This window comes from Asterias rubens, chromosome 3 (genome assembly GCF_902459465.1).
Source record: "Asterias rubens chromosome 3, eAstRub1.3, whole genome shotgun sequence".
Lineage (NCBI taxonomy): Eukaryota > Metazoa > Echinodermata > Asteroidea > Forcipulatida > Asteriidae > Asterias > Asterias rubens.
In genome coordinates this window covers 13,857,521-13,874,146 of record NC_047064.1, presented here as the reverse complement: position 1 = coordinate 13,874,146, position 16,626 = coordinate 13,857,521, and the positions used below count along the sequence as shown (strand labels likewise).

Here is a 16,626-nt window from a genome sequence, read left to right as displayed (position 1 = left end):
TCTTTTCATACAGCCTTCTTGTTTCTGTTTTGACTGTTGTTAAGAATTCGAGTTTATAATATTGTATTAAGAATTCGGGTTTACGCAACCTTACGTAAGTCCCATAATGTTAAATGGTAGTCGCGATTCTCGTCTTGATGACCCATTGTCCCCAACCGCAGAACATTGGAATTCCACACGAAATCGGTGTTTAAAGGACAGACAATGGCTCGCGATTCGGCGGATTCTAAGTTTTGGTTTCCAGAACCGTACTGGTGAGAACTTTAACTGCGGGGCTAGCAGCCGTGAGGCGTGGCCCCGATGACTTCTAACATCTGGCTGAATGTACTGGGTCCTTGCCGGTGTTTGAGCTTCGACGACCGGGCTAGGCGTGAGACCGCTAGCCCGGTGACTTCTTACATCCCCTGCTGACCGTACCGAGTCATTGCCGGTACACCGCCGAGTGTCAACCCAGCAGAACACCTCGACTGGACCTCGACTGGACCATTGTAGCGCCGGGACTTCAAACCCCAGGGTTTCAACGGAGGTAACGTCTCCTTTATTTCACGTGATCCGTTACCACCACCACCCCCCCCCCCCCATTTTCATTGTATTTAAAGGCAGTGAACATTATTGGTAATCACTCAAAATAATTGTTAGCATAAAACCTTACTTGGTAACGAGTAATGGGGAGCTGTTGATAGTATAACACATTGTGAGAAGCGGCTCCCTCTGAAGTGAAGTAGTGTTCGAGAAAGAAGTTATTTTCCACGAATTTGATTTCGCGACCTCAGATTTAGAATTTGATGTCTCGAAATCAACCATCTGAAAGCACACAACCTCGTGTGTCAAGGGTGTTTTTTCTTCCAGTATTATCTCGCAACTTCGACGACCAATTGAGCCCAAATTTTAACAGGTTTGTTAGTTTATGCATAAGTTGAGAAACACCAAGTGAGAAGACTGATTTGATAATTACCAATAGTGTCCAGTGTATTTATATTATTTTCATTGTTTTCAATTATGTTCTCTCTATTAAATTTCTCATTGTTTGTAATAAAATTCAACTACCCCCTATATTTTGAAGCGTTGAGTATTTATTTCATTAAATGTCATATCTTTTATTGTTCTAAACCTTGACTCACGTTCACATTGTTCAAGTACGAACGGGTGTTTCCCTTAAATTTCTGTGAAGTTGTTCATTTGGATTTGCGACTTCGTAACACTGTCATCGCACCTGGTCATCGAGTTTCGGTAATTTACTGTCATTCGTTATCACGTTAAGGCCAAATCTTAGTAAGTTGCGCTTTGTGGATGCATAAAGTGATTAACCCATCTCTTATTTATTTATTTATTTTTTCTTTCAGGCTTTAAAAACATCAAAAACACACAGCAACAATAATATAAAATGTAGGATTTAAAAACATTAGGAAAACAATGAGAGACATAACAAGTCAAACAGAAAAAGCAAACAGAAGCCTAGGGATTGCCCAAAAGCAAACCAAATCACTATCCAAAGGGACAATCCCTTTAAGTATACAAATAAGACATACAATAAGTAATCAAAGTGGAACATGAAAATAAAAATAAACCATTAAAAACAGAAAGGCTTTAAAGGCAGTGGACTATCGGTTATTGTCAAAGACCAGTCTTCTCACTTGGTGTTTCTCAACTTATGCATAAACTTATTCTCAACTTATGCATGAGCTATTGTATCTGGTCGTGGACCCTCAAAGTACACGCATGGCTTGTACACGCCTGCAATTATTGTCCCTCTTTTGTTTAAACTCTTTTGTATATAACTTTTTTATTGCAACAGCTCCTATTGGTTTTGTACACGATTTCCGACTGCTGACTTTTCCCGAACCGATGACCATTATTGTCTTCTTTTGTTATTTACGGTCCCCGGTTTGAATGTGCTTACCTTTTCAATAAAACCGCCACCACCCTTCAACTATGGCATTGCCGTTTTCGTACATTGCAAATCTAATTAAAGAGCAATCACTATGATTCTCTAACTATCAGACTGTCAATCTCGAAGTGCAAAACAATTTGATTTTAAAGTGGAAAAGTTAAAACAACATAATTTAATATAGGATTTCCTTATAGGATTTCAGTCTATTTGTGTAGATATCTTTTGGTTGGCCACGGTATCACGATTCTTTCCATCTGCAATAAGTGATATCGATTTGCAGTTGTGCTGCTGGATTGTTGATGGACTTGATTTCAAGTCTGAGACTGCGGTTATTTAGTTGCATCAGCCACGCAGAATTCCCCCACAGATTAATTGCTACCACACGCTTTAACTCGCGAAGAGGGCTCTGTTTCATTCAATAATGTATCGGCTATCAGAACGGCTAAAAACCACGACCACAGACTTTAAACAAGTCTAGATTTTTGAAAGATAAGTACAATGATCTTCTTAAAGCCATTGGACTCTTTCTGAACAGAACTAAAATTTAAAGTTCACAGATTTATTCCATGAAATATTATTCCATGAAATGCTTTACATTTCTCGATATCGAGAATAACGGATTTATTTTAAACACGTGTCATGACACGGCGAATCGGCGGAAACAATGGTGGGTTTTCCCGTTATTTTCTCCTGACTCCGATGACCGATTGAGCCTAAATTTTCACAGGTTTGTTATTTTATTTTTAAGTTGTGATACACTAAGTGTGGAACTTTGGACAATACTGTTTACCGATGTTGTGCGATTGCTTTAACTCAAGTAGTCAGTCTGCTGCCACTTTCTTTCACAGTGGCATTTAGTGAGGATCCGCGAAGAGACTTACGACACTCAAACACTCCACCGAATTCTGAAGTGAAATCAAAAGACCGCTAACGTACCAACTGCAGGCTCGTTTGTTTGTGTGAAAACCCTTGAGACAAATCGAAGAGGCCTCGGGCGTAATGATGACGAACAGACTGAAGTAGTGAGTGTGTCAACTTTCGATAACACTTCATTAACGTCTGACAATGTTTTTTTCTAATTATCAGACAGGAAAGTGTACCTTCGGTTATTGGCACATTGAATGTGTTATGTTTGATTAAATTCTTCAAGGAACACGTTGCCTTGGATCGGTCGAGTTGGTATTTGAAAAGCGTTTGTAACCGTTTGTTATACAATGCATATGGTTAGAAAGATGTTTTAAAAGTAGAATACAATGGTCCACACACATTTGCCTCGAAATTGCGTGTTTTCCCCTTTACTTTGCGAAAAGATCGGCCATTATGGGAGTCGAATTGGCGTTTCGTCCTGCGTTTGTGGTGTCTTTCTTTTGACCCATTGTTTTTTGGCTGTTGTTTTGTCCTTTGGATTTCATGTACATGATTGGCCCTTTCTGCTGCCAATATTTAACTATCAATTAATTTAATTGATAATTAAATATTGGCAGCAATAAGAGTAAAGGTTAATGACCACATCATATGAGGATGGCTGTTAGTTTGATTGAATTATGGCTTCTACTATAGCGCTCATAACAGTCACTCTGGGCGCTCAAAGTGACGCTCAAGGCGCTTCAACATTCAGTGTTAAAGGAACATTACAGAATTGATGGCTTTCTGTAATCCACTATATACATAAACTGACAAACCTGTAGAAGTTCGAGATCGATCGGCCTTCTGGATCACGAGAAAATAGTGAAAAACCGATTACAAATTTAGCAGTGCATCGATGACAAAACAATAATGAATAAAACACTCACTGGGCGATAAAGTCCAAACGTGAAATTAGATTATTTATTTCTCATCAAATATTTATGACATTTCAGACAGAAATATTTCAAGGGATGTTTTCTACTATCATCATCATTAGACCGTGTATGCTTTATGTAAATCTGTGGTCTTCACGATTTTTGTTTCTTACCAATTCTGCAAAGTTCCTTTAAAGGTAAATAACCGTATGGGTTCACAGAAGATGATGAAAATGGCTATTAATTTGATTGAATTATGGAATCTTGTATAGCGCTTATACCCGTCACTCAGTGACGCCCACGGCGCTTCAACAACAATAATTATTTTCCTGCAAGGTATTGTGGAGATACGTTTCGAAATATGCGAAGTTTTCCATTAACGAGTAACCCGTCCTAACTTAGGGTTCAATGCGTTCTACAACTTTTTTACACGGAAATGTTTCCGTCCTAAGGCATAAGATTAATGCTAAGTTTACAGGAAGAGTTTGGTGAAATTGGCGGCTGGAACAATGGGTGCATTTCACAACACACGGGACCAACGGCTTAACGTCCCATCCGAATGCAAAGCAACAATGGTGAAGTGACTTGGTTAGTGTCACGACCGGGACTTGAACCCACTCTCTGCTGAACAGAACCACCAGAGCATGGGTTCCAGTGTTCTTATCCGCTCGGACACAGTTTATGATGTTGATGCAATGCAGTATGACATCAGTGCAATTTGTTCACAATATACTGTAGAAACTGGTATCTATCAAAGGGAGTGTTCAAGTGTTCACTGTTGTGTAAGTATAATCTTAAGCTCCTCATACAGTAGCTTGTAAAAATACAAGTAATACAGTATTTTAGTTTACAATGTCGTTTTTATTTATATGTCTATAAGTGAAAGGTAATCCCGCGAGAAAAAAAAGTTCATGCCTGATCTTTTACTTTTCAGTGTTCTTGCTAATGCTGGACCTTTAACTTGATAAGCAATTGTTAGTTTTTACTTATTCGGCCCATTGGTTCGTACAGAAAGGTTCTGACAGAAAGATTCGTCTGGCATTGTCTCTATATAGGTCTTTATTTTGAGTGCTGAAAAGCACGACAGAGACATTTTGTGTAAAACGGGACATCTAGGAACAAAGACCTTGTATAAGTAAATCACAAAATAAATGAAATGCATTCACAATAAAAAAAATAAAAAATACATTAACCATTAAGCAGACGATAAGTTTAAGCAACCTTAAGAACGGTAAAGCCAAACAAATAACAAAGCAATTGACAAAGTAGTGATAAAAGCAAAACGAAGGCAAACATTTACGATAAGCCGGCAAAGATAAATTGGTCTGACAGAAAGGTTCGTGGGACTCTATGGTCGTATGTTGTCAAACCATAGAGTCCTTACTGATGGTCAAACCTTCTTGCATGGTCGAACGTAACAGTTAGATATTAAGCCGTCACTGGTTCCTGAACAGTTTGCTGCAGGATATTTGTCGAGACTGTTCGAATTGACCGATCTCCCACCTGATTGGGTCTGAAACCTTTCTTCCAAAGAACATTCAGCTGATGTCGGAAATGTCTGTAGTTTAAGCAGTAAATGATTGGGTTTATAAACATATTGCAGGCCAATAGCCCAGTCAGGGCTATGTACACTGTCTCATCCCACAATTCAGGGAAAAAGAGTTCTTTCAGATAATCGTATTCAGTTGGTGTCCAGCAGATCACGAACAAGAAGCCAGACAGTAGGATTGTCATTAGGACATTCTTCTTTGCCTTGGCCAGGTTGTGTTGTCGGGCATTGACCGGGTTCAGAAGTTTTTTGCGAAGCATGATAAGGATCTTCGTATAGGAGACGACCATGACGACTATAGGAATAAAGTACTCCATTCCCACAACAGTTGCGCCAACCAGTACCTGCACTCCAAGCTGCATGTCTACGGTACGACAACGTCCGTTAAAAGGCTCATAGATAATAACCATGTGGGCAGCATAGACGAACCCTATAGCCCAGGAAGCCCCCACAGCATACTTCAGCATACCTCTGGACCAGGTATTGCGATACTTCACCGGGTAGCAAGTTGCCATGAGTCGCTCTAGCGATATAATGACCAGATTGTAGGTTGATGCCACATTTACTGACCAAAGAAGATAGTCCGAGGTCATAAACCGACACACCAGTTGATCGTAGATGTTGCTTTGTAGAGACACTGTAATTCCAACTGGTTTGATGACCTTGTGCAAGAAGAAGACAACACCAGCAATGGCATCTATAACGGACTGATGGAGGATGAGACGGTTAGTGAAGGATTTAAAGGCATGGTGTCGAATCACCATCACCGTGAACACCATGCCATTACAAATCAATGCGAGGCAAGCAATGGTTGCGTTAACCGCATCAAGAGCAAAGTTTCGAGAGGCCCGGTCAACACCTCTCGTAACTTTGAAATCGAGACCCCAACTCGTATTTGCCTCCATCATAGTACAGCCTCAGCTACGTACGAACACTGTCTTTTTACATGCTAACTTCATTCATTCCAGCCTAAAGTGATCATTTTCCAAGTCTAGTCATCGTGTTTATATAGGGGCAGCGCGATTGTTGAGAGACTATAGCGTGACGCCCCCCAGTGCATTACTAACACATCCAAATTTGATTGCGAGAAATTCAATTGTATTGATTAGACATTAGATTGTGAAGATGACGATTCATATAGATTTGTGAGAAGTCATATAAAGTTGTACTTTGTTCCGTATAGATGAAGTCTTCCTACTTTTTTTTTTGCCGTTTGTGTGGTCGTATAGGGAGATGTTTGTTGTAATAGTGCTGTGGGCTTTGTATATACTTTATGTTTCTGCGATGATGTCTTCAGGCCTTCATAGTACGAGAATGAACCTTGTGAACCTTATATCAATTTCAAGCACGGAAATTCAAGGTCCAAGTATAGTTTACCACATAAGGTGTAGTTAGTGCTTACAAAAGGTTTGCTGAATGCAGCAAAGTGCAAAGTGGTCCGGTCCGACGTCTTTTCCAGCGCTGTGCAGCAAAATTCAGTATCGTCCTGAATTATAGTCATTGTCTAGTCTACTTGAGTCCTGGCTGAAAGTCGTATTTCCAAGGATTTGTTCATCATCAGGAGACTCTGAACTTTTTTCCTTCGTGAGAGAACCGAATATATTGCAGTCACCATGTTTGTTCACGTGTTGTGCATGTTACTGTACAATATAACGATTGCTGCAGGCATGATGGGTGACGTCGCTGGTGCCCTGCCCACCGCTCATCCAGCGTTTCAAACTACTATACCTTTGGACAGGAGACCATAACAAAATGGCGACGGGGTTTCGTCTCGACAACGATATTCAAGACTAGAACTTCTGAGCCTAAAACCACCGAATAACTCAACTACTCATGTTCCAGGTGATGTTTGGAAGACCCTGAAAGAGCTCAAACTGAATAAAGTTAAATCAAAGAGAAGCCGCAGAGGTTGGCGACACATTCAAAGAAAAATTACTACCGTATCCGGCAAATCAGGATCGGGTTTTCTTTATGATAACTTTACAAGAGAGCCATCTAACTGTACACTTCCCCGTCGAGTGGTGACGTCGAACCTCATTTATGTACATGAACTTCCACCACCAATTTTTCAACGACAGCATCGCCAACAACCATCTTGCATGCCTTCCTTTATGTTGATAAATGCTAGATCTTCAACACAACGTATCGATGAGCTCGAAATTCTTCTGAATACCCACAATATTGACATTGCTGCAATCACTGAAACATGGTCTCCGCCGCAGGTTAGTTCAAGTACATTTGACATTTGCAATTTTACTCTTCTTAGCAATCCCCGTCGTAATAAGAGAGGGGGTGGGGTTGCCTTTTATATGAGAAACGTCATTCAAATACAACCTATTGTTGAAATCGCTATCCCAGATGAACGAGATTATTTGGGCTTGGGTACGTCCTCGGCGTCTACCTCGAACAGTGGCCTAATAATGTACTATTTATCACCCTCCTGCCTCCCCATACGAAGCTCTAATGATGGAACATATTATTTTCTGCAACGTTGGACTTGCTACAAATTAAATATCCAGACGCAGGAGTAGTGACTCTCGGGGATTTTAACCAAGCCAACACAGACTTAATTTGCCAGACAACTGACTCATAAAGAATGCTAAACAGATCTTCTACGACACAAGCGTGGGGAAAATAAAAAAGCTTAACCCTCGCCAATGGCACCAGCAAATTCGTAAACTTACCGGTTGTGGAAAAAGGCCGAGTTTTGATCTCATCCGCGAAGGATATTGCTAACACTATAAATACGAATTTCATCTCCGTTGCCCAGGACATTCCTCCACTTGACCACAACAGCCTGCCAGCCTACCTACCATCTATAACTCCACATATGACTGTGTCTCCACATGAAGTCTACAATAAACTCAAGAGAATCAATACTAGTAAAAGTGGTGGACCTGACTGTATCCCACCCCGTATAGTCAAGGAGTTTGCGTATGAACTAAGCTTTCCCATCTATGACATTTTTAATTGTTCTCTTAGAGATGGTATTCTACCGAACATTTGGAAGACTGCTTATGTAACCCCGGTCCCTAACACCTCTCCACCTAACTTAGAAAACCTTCGTCCCATCGCCCTAACCTGCCTGTTTTCTAAAATCTTTGAAGATTTTGTTGTTAGTTGGATTATGGAAGACATTGAGAAATGTATCGACTCTCATCGATTTGGTTCGTTAAAGGGATTATCCACCACCCGTTACTTGGTCAAACTACTTGATGATATTCATAAACAATTAGACAAACCTCAACACTCTTCTGTTCTTGTCACCACTGATTTTTCTAAAGCCTTCGATCGTATCAGTCACCAAATTGTAGTTGAGAAATTTATCCGTCTTGATAAGACAATATCAATATCTCCTGCGTAGAATGTTTCTCTCGGACTCACACGAAATTGGGTAGACACGGATTACTTGGAAGTTTGCGCAACGTTTCCTTTAAGGAACACACTTCCTTAAATAATCATCACACTTTCTAGATGGTCAAAGATTCCTTTACATATACGAACGGCACATCAACGTTATGTAATGATCAGATTTTCTATGCAACTTGATGTATTACCGTGTGCGTATACGACGAGACTATTGGTTTGCCTCGGGCGCACAAGTCGTATGAGGTTTGATGATCTGGTTCCCGTCGTATGAGGTTTGGTATGAAATGATCTGGTACCCGTCGTTTGAGGTTTTATATAAAGTGATCGATGAGGTTTGATATGAAGTGATCTGGTTCCCGTCGTATGAGGTTTGATATGAAGTGATCTGGTACCCGTCGTATGAGGTCTGATATGAGTGATCTGGTTCCTGTCGTATGAGGTTTGATATGAAGTGACCTGGTTCCCGTCGTATGAGGTTTGATATGAAGTGATCTGGTTCCCGTCGTATGAGGTTTGATATGAAGTGATCTGGCTCCCGTCGTATGAGGTTTGATATGACACGTTGCCTGTGTAACTCAGAGGCATTTTTGCATTGTGTGGATCATATGGTATTATATGATATGATATTGTGTTTGATATGAAATGATCGATGAGGTTTGATATGAAGTGATCTGGTACCCGTCGTATGAGGTTTGATATGAGTGATCTGGTTCCTGTCGTATGAGGTTTGATATGAAGTGATCTGGTACCCGTCGTATGAGGTTTGATATGAAGTGATCTGGTACCCGTCGTATGAGGTTTGATTTGAAGTGATCGAAAAGGTTTGATATGAAGTGATCTGGTTCCCGTCGTATGAGGTTTGATATGAAGTGATCTGGTTCCCGTCGTATGAGGTTTGGTTTGAAGTGATCTGGTTCCCGTCGTATGAGGTTTGACATGAAGTGATCTGGTACCCGTTGTATGAGGTTTGATATGTTGTGATCTGGTACCCGTTGTATGAGGTTTGATATTTTGTAATCTGGTTCCCGTCGTATGAGGTTTGATTTGAAGTGATCTGGTTCCCGTCGTATGAGGTTTGATATGAAGTGATCTGGTACCCGTTGTATGAGGTTTGATATGTTGTGATCTGGTACCCGTTGTATGAGGTTTGATATTTTGTGATCTGGTTCCCGTCGTATGAGGTTTGATTTGAAGTGATCTGGTACCCGTCATATATGAGGTTTGATGAACTGCTCTGAATCCTATTTGCTCGTCCCCAGCGCCTTGCTTTAACCAAAGGCGCTGGGATGGGCAAACGTATCATGTACGCACATTGGTTTAATAATGCGCAGTCCCATCATGCATCACACTGCACCATATTTCTATGCACTGCATACGTGACGTACTTCCTTAACAAGAATCTGTGCAAACGATTAGCCCATCCCAGCGTTCCTGGATAGACTGGCCGCTGGGGCCAAGCGAATGTATCTCGTCGCATGAGTGGAGTAATGAGTAATGGGAATGGTCGAGCATTCATCGAAATTTAAATATGCACGACGACGTCTCAAATCTCAAGTTTAAAAACACCAACTAATTTATTCTTCACAAGAAAGTTGCAGCAGCTCACATTACTTGGTTTTACAACACAAAATGAAAGGTAAAATCTACAAATGTAGGTGGACTCTGTATGAGTGCACTGCGTGGTGCTTATAGGCCTACCTCGACAACGACAATTACATAGTGCAATACAAATAGCGATGACTCTATATCCCATTAATACAGTCTCTGATGGCTTTGTATAAACCTTAAATATATACACTCATCGAGGACTTTACACAAAATTCGGCTTGAATTCAAACTTATGAAGCACTGTATAGCAGCTATGCTCCCAAACAGAGCAGATTGTTTGTATTCTCTCCCTGCCGAAAGCAAAACGGAAAGGAGAAAATGGCAATAATGGAATTCCATTCAAATTGGCTGCAATTACAGCTTTTGATCACCACCTTCTTTTTAAACATTGCTTGAAAAAAACAATTGTCATCAAAGCCAATACATTTGGTATAATTTTGTTTTTTACCCATACACCCGTGTGTGAGCACTGTATACTCGGTACTTTACGGGTCCAGTGAATAAATATCATAGGCATGGTACTCGAGTGGGATTCAATGTATTTGTATTTACGTCATCTTTAACCGAGTGTAAACTCAGATCAGCGCCCAGCACAGCTTTCCATGGAAACCCTTAGTGCACAAAACTGTAAAAGTATACAAATATTGAGTGGCTCAGAGTGGAATGGGAGAAAAATTGTCGCAAGGTAAAATTTGGACTGTTCCATTTCACGAGGCGAAGCCGAGTGAAATGGAACAGTCAAAATTTTACCGAGCGATAATATTCCTTCCATTCCACGAATTAAATCCACTTAATATTTGTTTTATATAAGTATGACATATAGAGCTTGTCATTTGATGTATTTTGAAAGTATAACATTAGGAAAAATCTGTTTGTTTGATAACCAAAAATCATATAGCACACACATTTAATAGCAATCGGATCACAACCTTTTGCACAGGTGCTCCTTTGTTTTAGCAGCGGCGCGGCGGCGCTGTACTGCTCAAAAACATTGTGAACAAGGAAGATCCTAACTGTTGAATGGGAAATGCTATTCCCCATGGGAGAATAGGTCTTTTTGATCGCCGGTGCGGATGGGAGTTATAGAGAATATCACGTGAAGTAAGTTCCACCAATCAAATGACAAGGATCTATATGTCAGTTATTAGTAAAACATATTATTACATGTTACAACATCCAACTTGTTTATAGCCATTATACACTTTCGGAACAGAAAAACAAAGTTCATAGATTTACACTTAACTTACAGGGTTTAAAGAAGGTAACGGTAAAAGACTTTCTTGAAATATTATTCCATGAAATGCTTTACTTTTTGAGAAAACATTGAAACATTGATCAATTCTCGACATCGAGAATTACGGATTTATAGTGAACACATGTCATGACACGGCGAAACGTGCGAAAACAAGAGTGGGTTTTCCCGTTATTTTCTCCCGACTCCGATGACAGATTGAGCCTAAATTGTTTCAGGTTTGTTATTTTATATATAGGTCAATTGTGATATACGAATTGTGGGCCTTTGGACAACACTGTTTACCGAAAGTGTCCAATGGCTTTAAAGACACTGAACACCTTTGGTAATTGCCAAAGACCAGTCTTTTACTGCGCCTTGAACACCCAGCAGGGTAAATACGTGCGCATTAATAGTCTAAAGGCCCGGTGTGGCGGTTTCAACTTTCCGCTGTGTTCAGTTTTCCGAATGACCAAATATGGTAGCATTACGTCATGCGATGCCTGCGCACAGCAAGCGAAAGTAGTCCATTTTTAGTGCCGTATTGAGTCATCTATTACCCACCGGTAGCTGTCATGGCGTCGTCCACGAGTCGAGTACAACTAGCGGCAAACGCGTGGATCGTATGAGTTGTTTTTTATGCAAGCAGAGTGTGACCTGCCTAAAGTTGTACCCATGAATACATGTAAGATGGGGCAAGAGATTATGTGACTACACAGAAAAGAATCGTAATATAAACAATTTGGGGGTACGGCGGAAGACTGAAACCGCCACACCGGTCACACAGGCCCCGATAACGAGAACGAAAACGAGAACGATAAAAATGCACGCTCGCGATTGGATGAATTGCTCCACGCAGAATACGCCCACGCTCATTCAAACAATCGAGGGCGTACATTTTTATCGTTATCGTTTTCTTTCTCGTGTATTAATAATTATTGTATTATTATTATTATTATTATTATAAAATAACAAAATAACAAACATGTGAACGTTTGAACCAAATTGGTCGTCAAAGTTGTGAGATAATAATGGAAAAAAACACCCATGTCACACGAAGTTTTGTGTTTTCCGATGCTTGATTTCGAGCTGAGGTCTCCAATTCAATTCAAATATTTAAATAATTCTTTCTCAAAAACTACGTTTTCATAGGGAGCCGTTTCTCACAATGTTTTATACTACCAACAGCTCTCCATTGCTCATTACCAAGTAAGTTTTTAAGCTAACAATGATTTGAGCGATTACCAATTGTGTCCACTGCCTTTAAAAGGAAAGACACATGTTCTCCTGTTTAATTGGCAATTCTTTACACAGAATTGGAGATTCAAAAATACCTCAGACAGTTTCGCTATTCCTATTGGTGGATAGCGCGTCACGTGGGTTTTTATAAACCTTTGTTTATGACCGGTAAAAAGTGTTAATTCATGGGCGTGACACGCGACCTTGCACCTGTTCTTATAAGACAGTTTCTTCATTCCTATTGGTCGAGAGCAACGGCTGAAACAGTTGTGCCACATCACGCGATACACACGACGCGCACAACATTCCCTTTTAAGAAGTTGTTTACCCGTGGGTGGCGGAGGGCTTTACCATGGCTGGAGGGGTGTTGTGTTGAAAGAAATCATTTAACAATTATAATTTGTGCATTTATTTTTCTTTTTGACCAAAAAGTGATGATGTTTTTGACCGAAAAGGTATTTATGAATGGGAATCAAAGTGTGTTGAATCGGTTTAAACCCGCCGAGGCCTGGTTCTTTATAATTTACCTAGACTTCATGTCTGTCAATTTTTCAAGAACCAGGCCTCGTTGGGTTGAAACCACTAGTTGAAAACCTCTTCACCCCACATTGATTCCCTTATTAAAAGACACACGAAGTTCAAAAAGTTCCCCAAGCCGCCTTGATCCAAATAATAACCGCATTTGAAGTTTAGCTATTTTTGAAACCACTGTTTTATAGAGGGATCGCCATTATGATTTAATCTTTGAAATAACACACATCAGGGAAGTATTATAAATCTGTGTTGACTTTGTTCATAATTTTGTTTAGTCTAACAATGAACAATTATCTAATTAAAAAGGTTGTCCCTTCGTGAAACATGTACGCGCATGGTCTGTGGGCAACATAGCCCTATATAGGACTCCTACTCTGTACACAGATATAGATTCCTATCTATTAATGCTACTCTCCACTTGAGCGAATATCTTGCGAATACGAATGTTTGAAATTCGCGAAAAATTCGCCCAAAAGTTGCGATTTAATGGTGAATATGTTCTCGGTCGTCCCTAAACCCCTCCTTACCAATATCTTACGCATAATACGCACGATTTACCAACAGTACCAATGGCTTACCAAATGCAATACGCAAATCGATGGCGAATTACCGTCTTCACAACATTCGCTGAATATACGGAAGCGCTTCGTATTGAACCTCTCACAGAGTGGCGAATGTTCTTGCGAACATGAATATTTGATCTGCGCGTAGAATTCATCCAAAATGGCGGTTGGATAGTGAATATTTTCATATCGGTTTCACCCCTCGATCGTCCTCGGTCGGCCCTCTCCTTACCAATATCTTACCGAATGCTTATTAACGCTTGTCAATGCCTTTACGAACGTTGCAAACGCTTACGCACGCTTTACCAACGTTACCAATGCTTACGAAAATCACGCCGAATGTCCGTATTCGCAACATTCGCTGAAATGAACAAACCGGTTTGTAAATTGAGCGATCTTCGTAAGGAGGTGGGGAATAATTTGTGAACGTTCCGAATTTGTTACCAACGCTCACGAAGACACGGCGAATGCTGCGAAGTTTGAACGATTGTCAAATATGTCCTTCCGATAGCATTATATTTGCTAGCATATTCGGCGTGTGAGAGCAGCATAAAGTGACAGATCTTCGTAAGGAGGTGGAGAATGACTTGTGAACGTAGTGAATTTGTGGCGAATGTTGCGAAGTTTGCGCGATTGTTAAATATTTCTGTTCGTTTAGCACATTCGCTAGCATTTTCTCCCTAGTGTGAGAGTGGCATAAGGCCCGTTTCTGGGGCGGAAAACTTTCAAAGCTTCATAACTCAAATCTTACCTGCAACAAGCCACTTTCAGATTCACGTTCTATGGCGGCATACATTTTTCTGCGGTGGGTTTTGGTAGTCATATTATATTCTTCACAAATCCGTCATTTTCGTAAAATAATGCAGCCCCGAACGTTACAAAAATTCCCGTTTTGATCATTTTCTCACAATGTTGTCTGCTGCAGTACAATACGAAAGTGTATTATGCGTAAACGTAGGTCAAAGTGGTTGTCACTTTGTGAATGCGCAAAAGCCGGAGCTATGATGTTTAAGCACTAAAGCCAATTGTGAAATCAATCCAGTCGTGTACTCGCGTCTCACAAAGTGACTACAAGAGTGTTGACACTTCATGAAAATGTCGTTTTTTGATGCTCATAAAACCTCTAGGGCAAAGCTTTTTAGCACTTCGTGCAAAACACAGTCGGAGCACGTTTGACACTTTGCGGTCGAGCATTGACGAAATGACAAATATATTTGTGGCACTTCGTGAAAACGAAGGTTGTCATGGTTGTCCGTGCATGAACTTAGCATAAATAAGAAACTAGATGATATTGAGACTACAACTTCGTAAATAGTTATATACATCAAATACTGACGTTTGCACTTCACGATGTTGCTTAACGCAACATGCTCGTAAACAAACTTTCAAGATGTTGTGTTCAGACAGATTCTGAAATATTAACATAATAATATTAGTAACATCGAAGTCTTATATAGCGCACGTATCTACCGACAAGAAACCCAAGGCGCTTAGTGTACTATTAAAATAATGTTTCTAAGTTTTCATTACTTGGTTTACGCCGTTAAATAGTAGTTTTGCTTAAATTCTTTCCAGTTTCCCTTTTTTGTTAAAGGCAGTGGACACTATTGGTAATTACTCATAATTATTATCATAAAACCTTACTTTGTATTGAGCAATGGGGAGAGGTTGATAGTATAAAACATTGTGAGAAACGGCTTCCTCTGAAGTGAAGTAGTTTTCAAGAAAGAAGTATTTTTCCACGAATTTGATTTCGAGACCTCAGAATTAGAATTTGAGGTCTCGAAATCAAGCATCTGAAAGCACACAAATTTGTGTGACAATGGTGTTTTTATCTTTAATAGTTATCTCGCAACTTCAACGACCAAGTGAGCTAAACTTTTCACAGGTTTGTTATATAATGCATATGTTGAGATACACCAAGTACGAAGACTGGTCTTTGACAATATTACCAATAGTGTCCACTGTCTTTAACAAAGCTTACGGTACTGCAAATAGGACCGTTTACTCTACACCTGTAGGGCGATTCGTCGAAGAGTCATTCACAGTTATCACATCGACCTGATGTGGGCGTCTAGTCAGTAGTTCCCGAAACTGACCGCGAAAATGTTGGTACTTGAAGCAGTATATGATTGGGTTGACGCACATGTTACATGTTAAGAGACCGGAGAATGCTATGTTAACAAGCGGGGGTGAGGCACGGTTCGTGGCGAGATATGTTAAGTATAAACCCTCTGCCGGTGTCCAGCAAACGACGAACATGACCACAGCGAGAAACATGGACTCGATAACGTTGCGCTTAGCCCTACTCATAACACCCCGAAGATGTTGACGAGGTCCGGCTAGCCGACGTCGAAGAATTATCAAGATGCGGATGTAGCAGAATGACATTAGGAACACTGGGATAAGATACTCAGTGGACAGTGCCAATATGAAGATCCCAACCTGTGCGGCAGTGCCAAGGTGGCTCTTCTCACACACCCCTTGGTTGAAATGATTCAAAAGTGTATTGTGAAATCCGTAGGTGAAACCGATGAGCCAGGCCGAGCACATTGATTTTTTGACCCGGAGGAGAGAGCAGTAGTTGCGGTGTTTGATCGGGTAGCAGGTAGCAAGGAAGCGTTCCAGAGTTATCATGACTAAGTTATAAGTGGACGTCACGTTGATACCCCACAGCAAACAATCAGATTGTATGAATCGGCAATAGAGCTGACCAAGAAGGTTAGCGTCCACGTCCAGCGTCAGGGATGGAGGCCTAACTATCTTCAGCAACGCAAACAACACACCAGCCACGAGATCAATCACAGATTGGTGACAAATCAGACGATTTGTAAAAGAGCTGAACTGTCTCCGCCTAACCG

General features: G+C 40.5%; 1 protein-coding gene across 1 annotated transcript in view; it reads left to right on the top strand.

Moving 5' to 3' along the window:
- Positions 1-391: 391 nt before the first annotated feature.
- Positions 392-16,626, top strand: part of LOC117288090 (mitochondrial sodium/calcium exchanger protein-like) — a gene marked incomplete at its 5' end in the record, with an annotated part of 30,111 nt that continues 13,876 nt past the window's right edge. The window contains one exon of the mRNA XM_033768789.1: positions 392-526. Within this exon, the coding sequence (XP_033624680.1) occupies positions 392-526 (135 nt within the window). The remainder of the gene's footprint in view (positions 527-16,626) is intronic.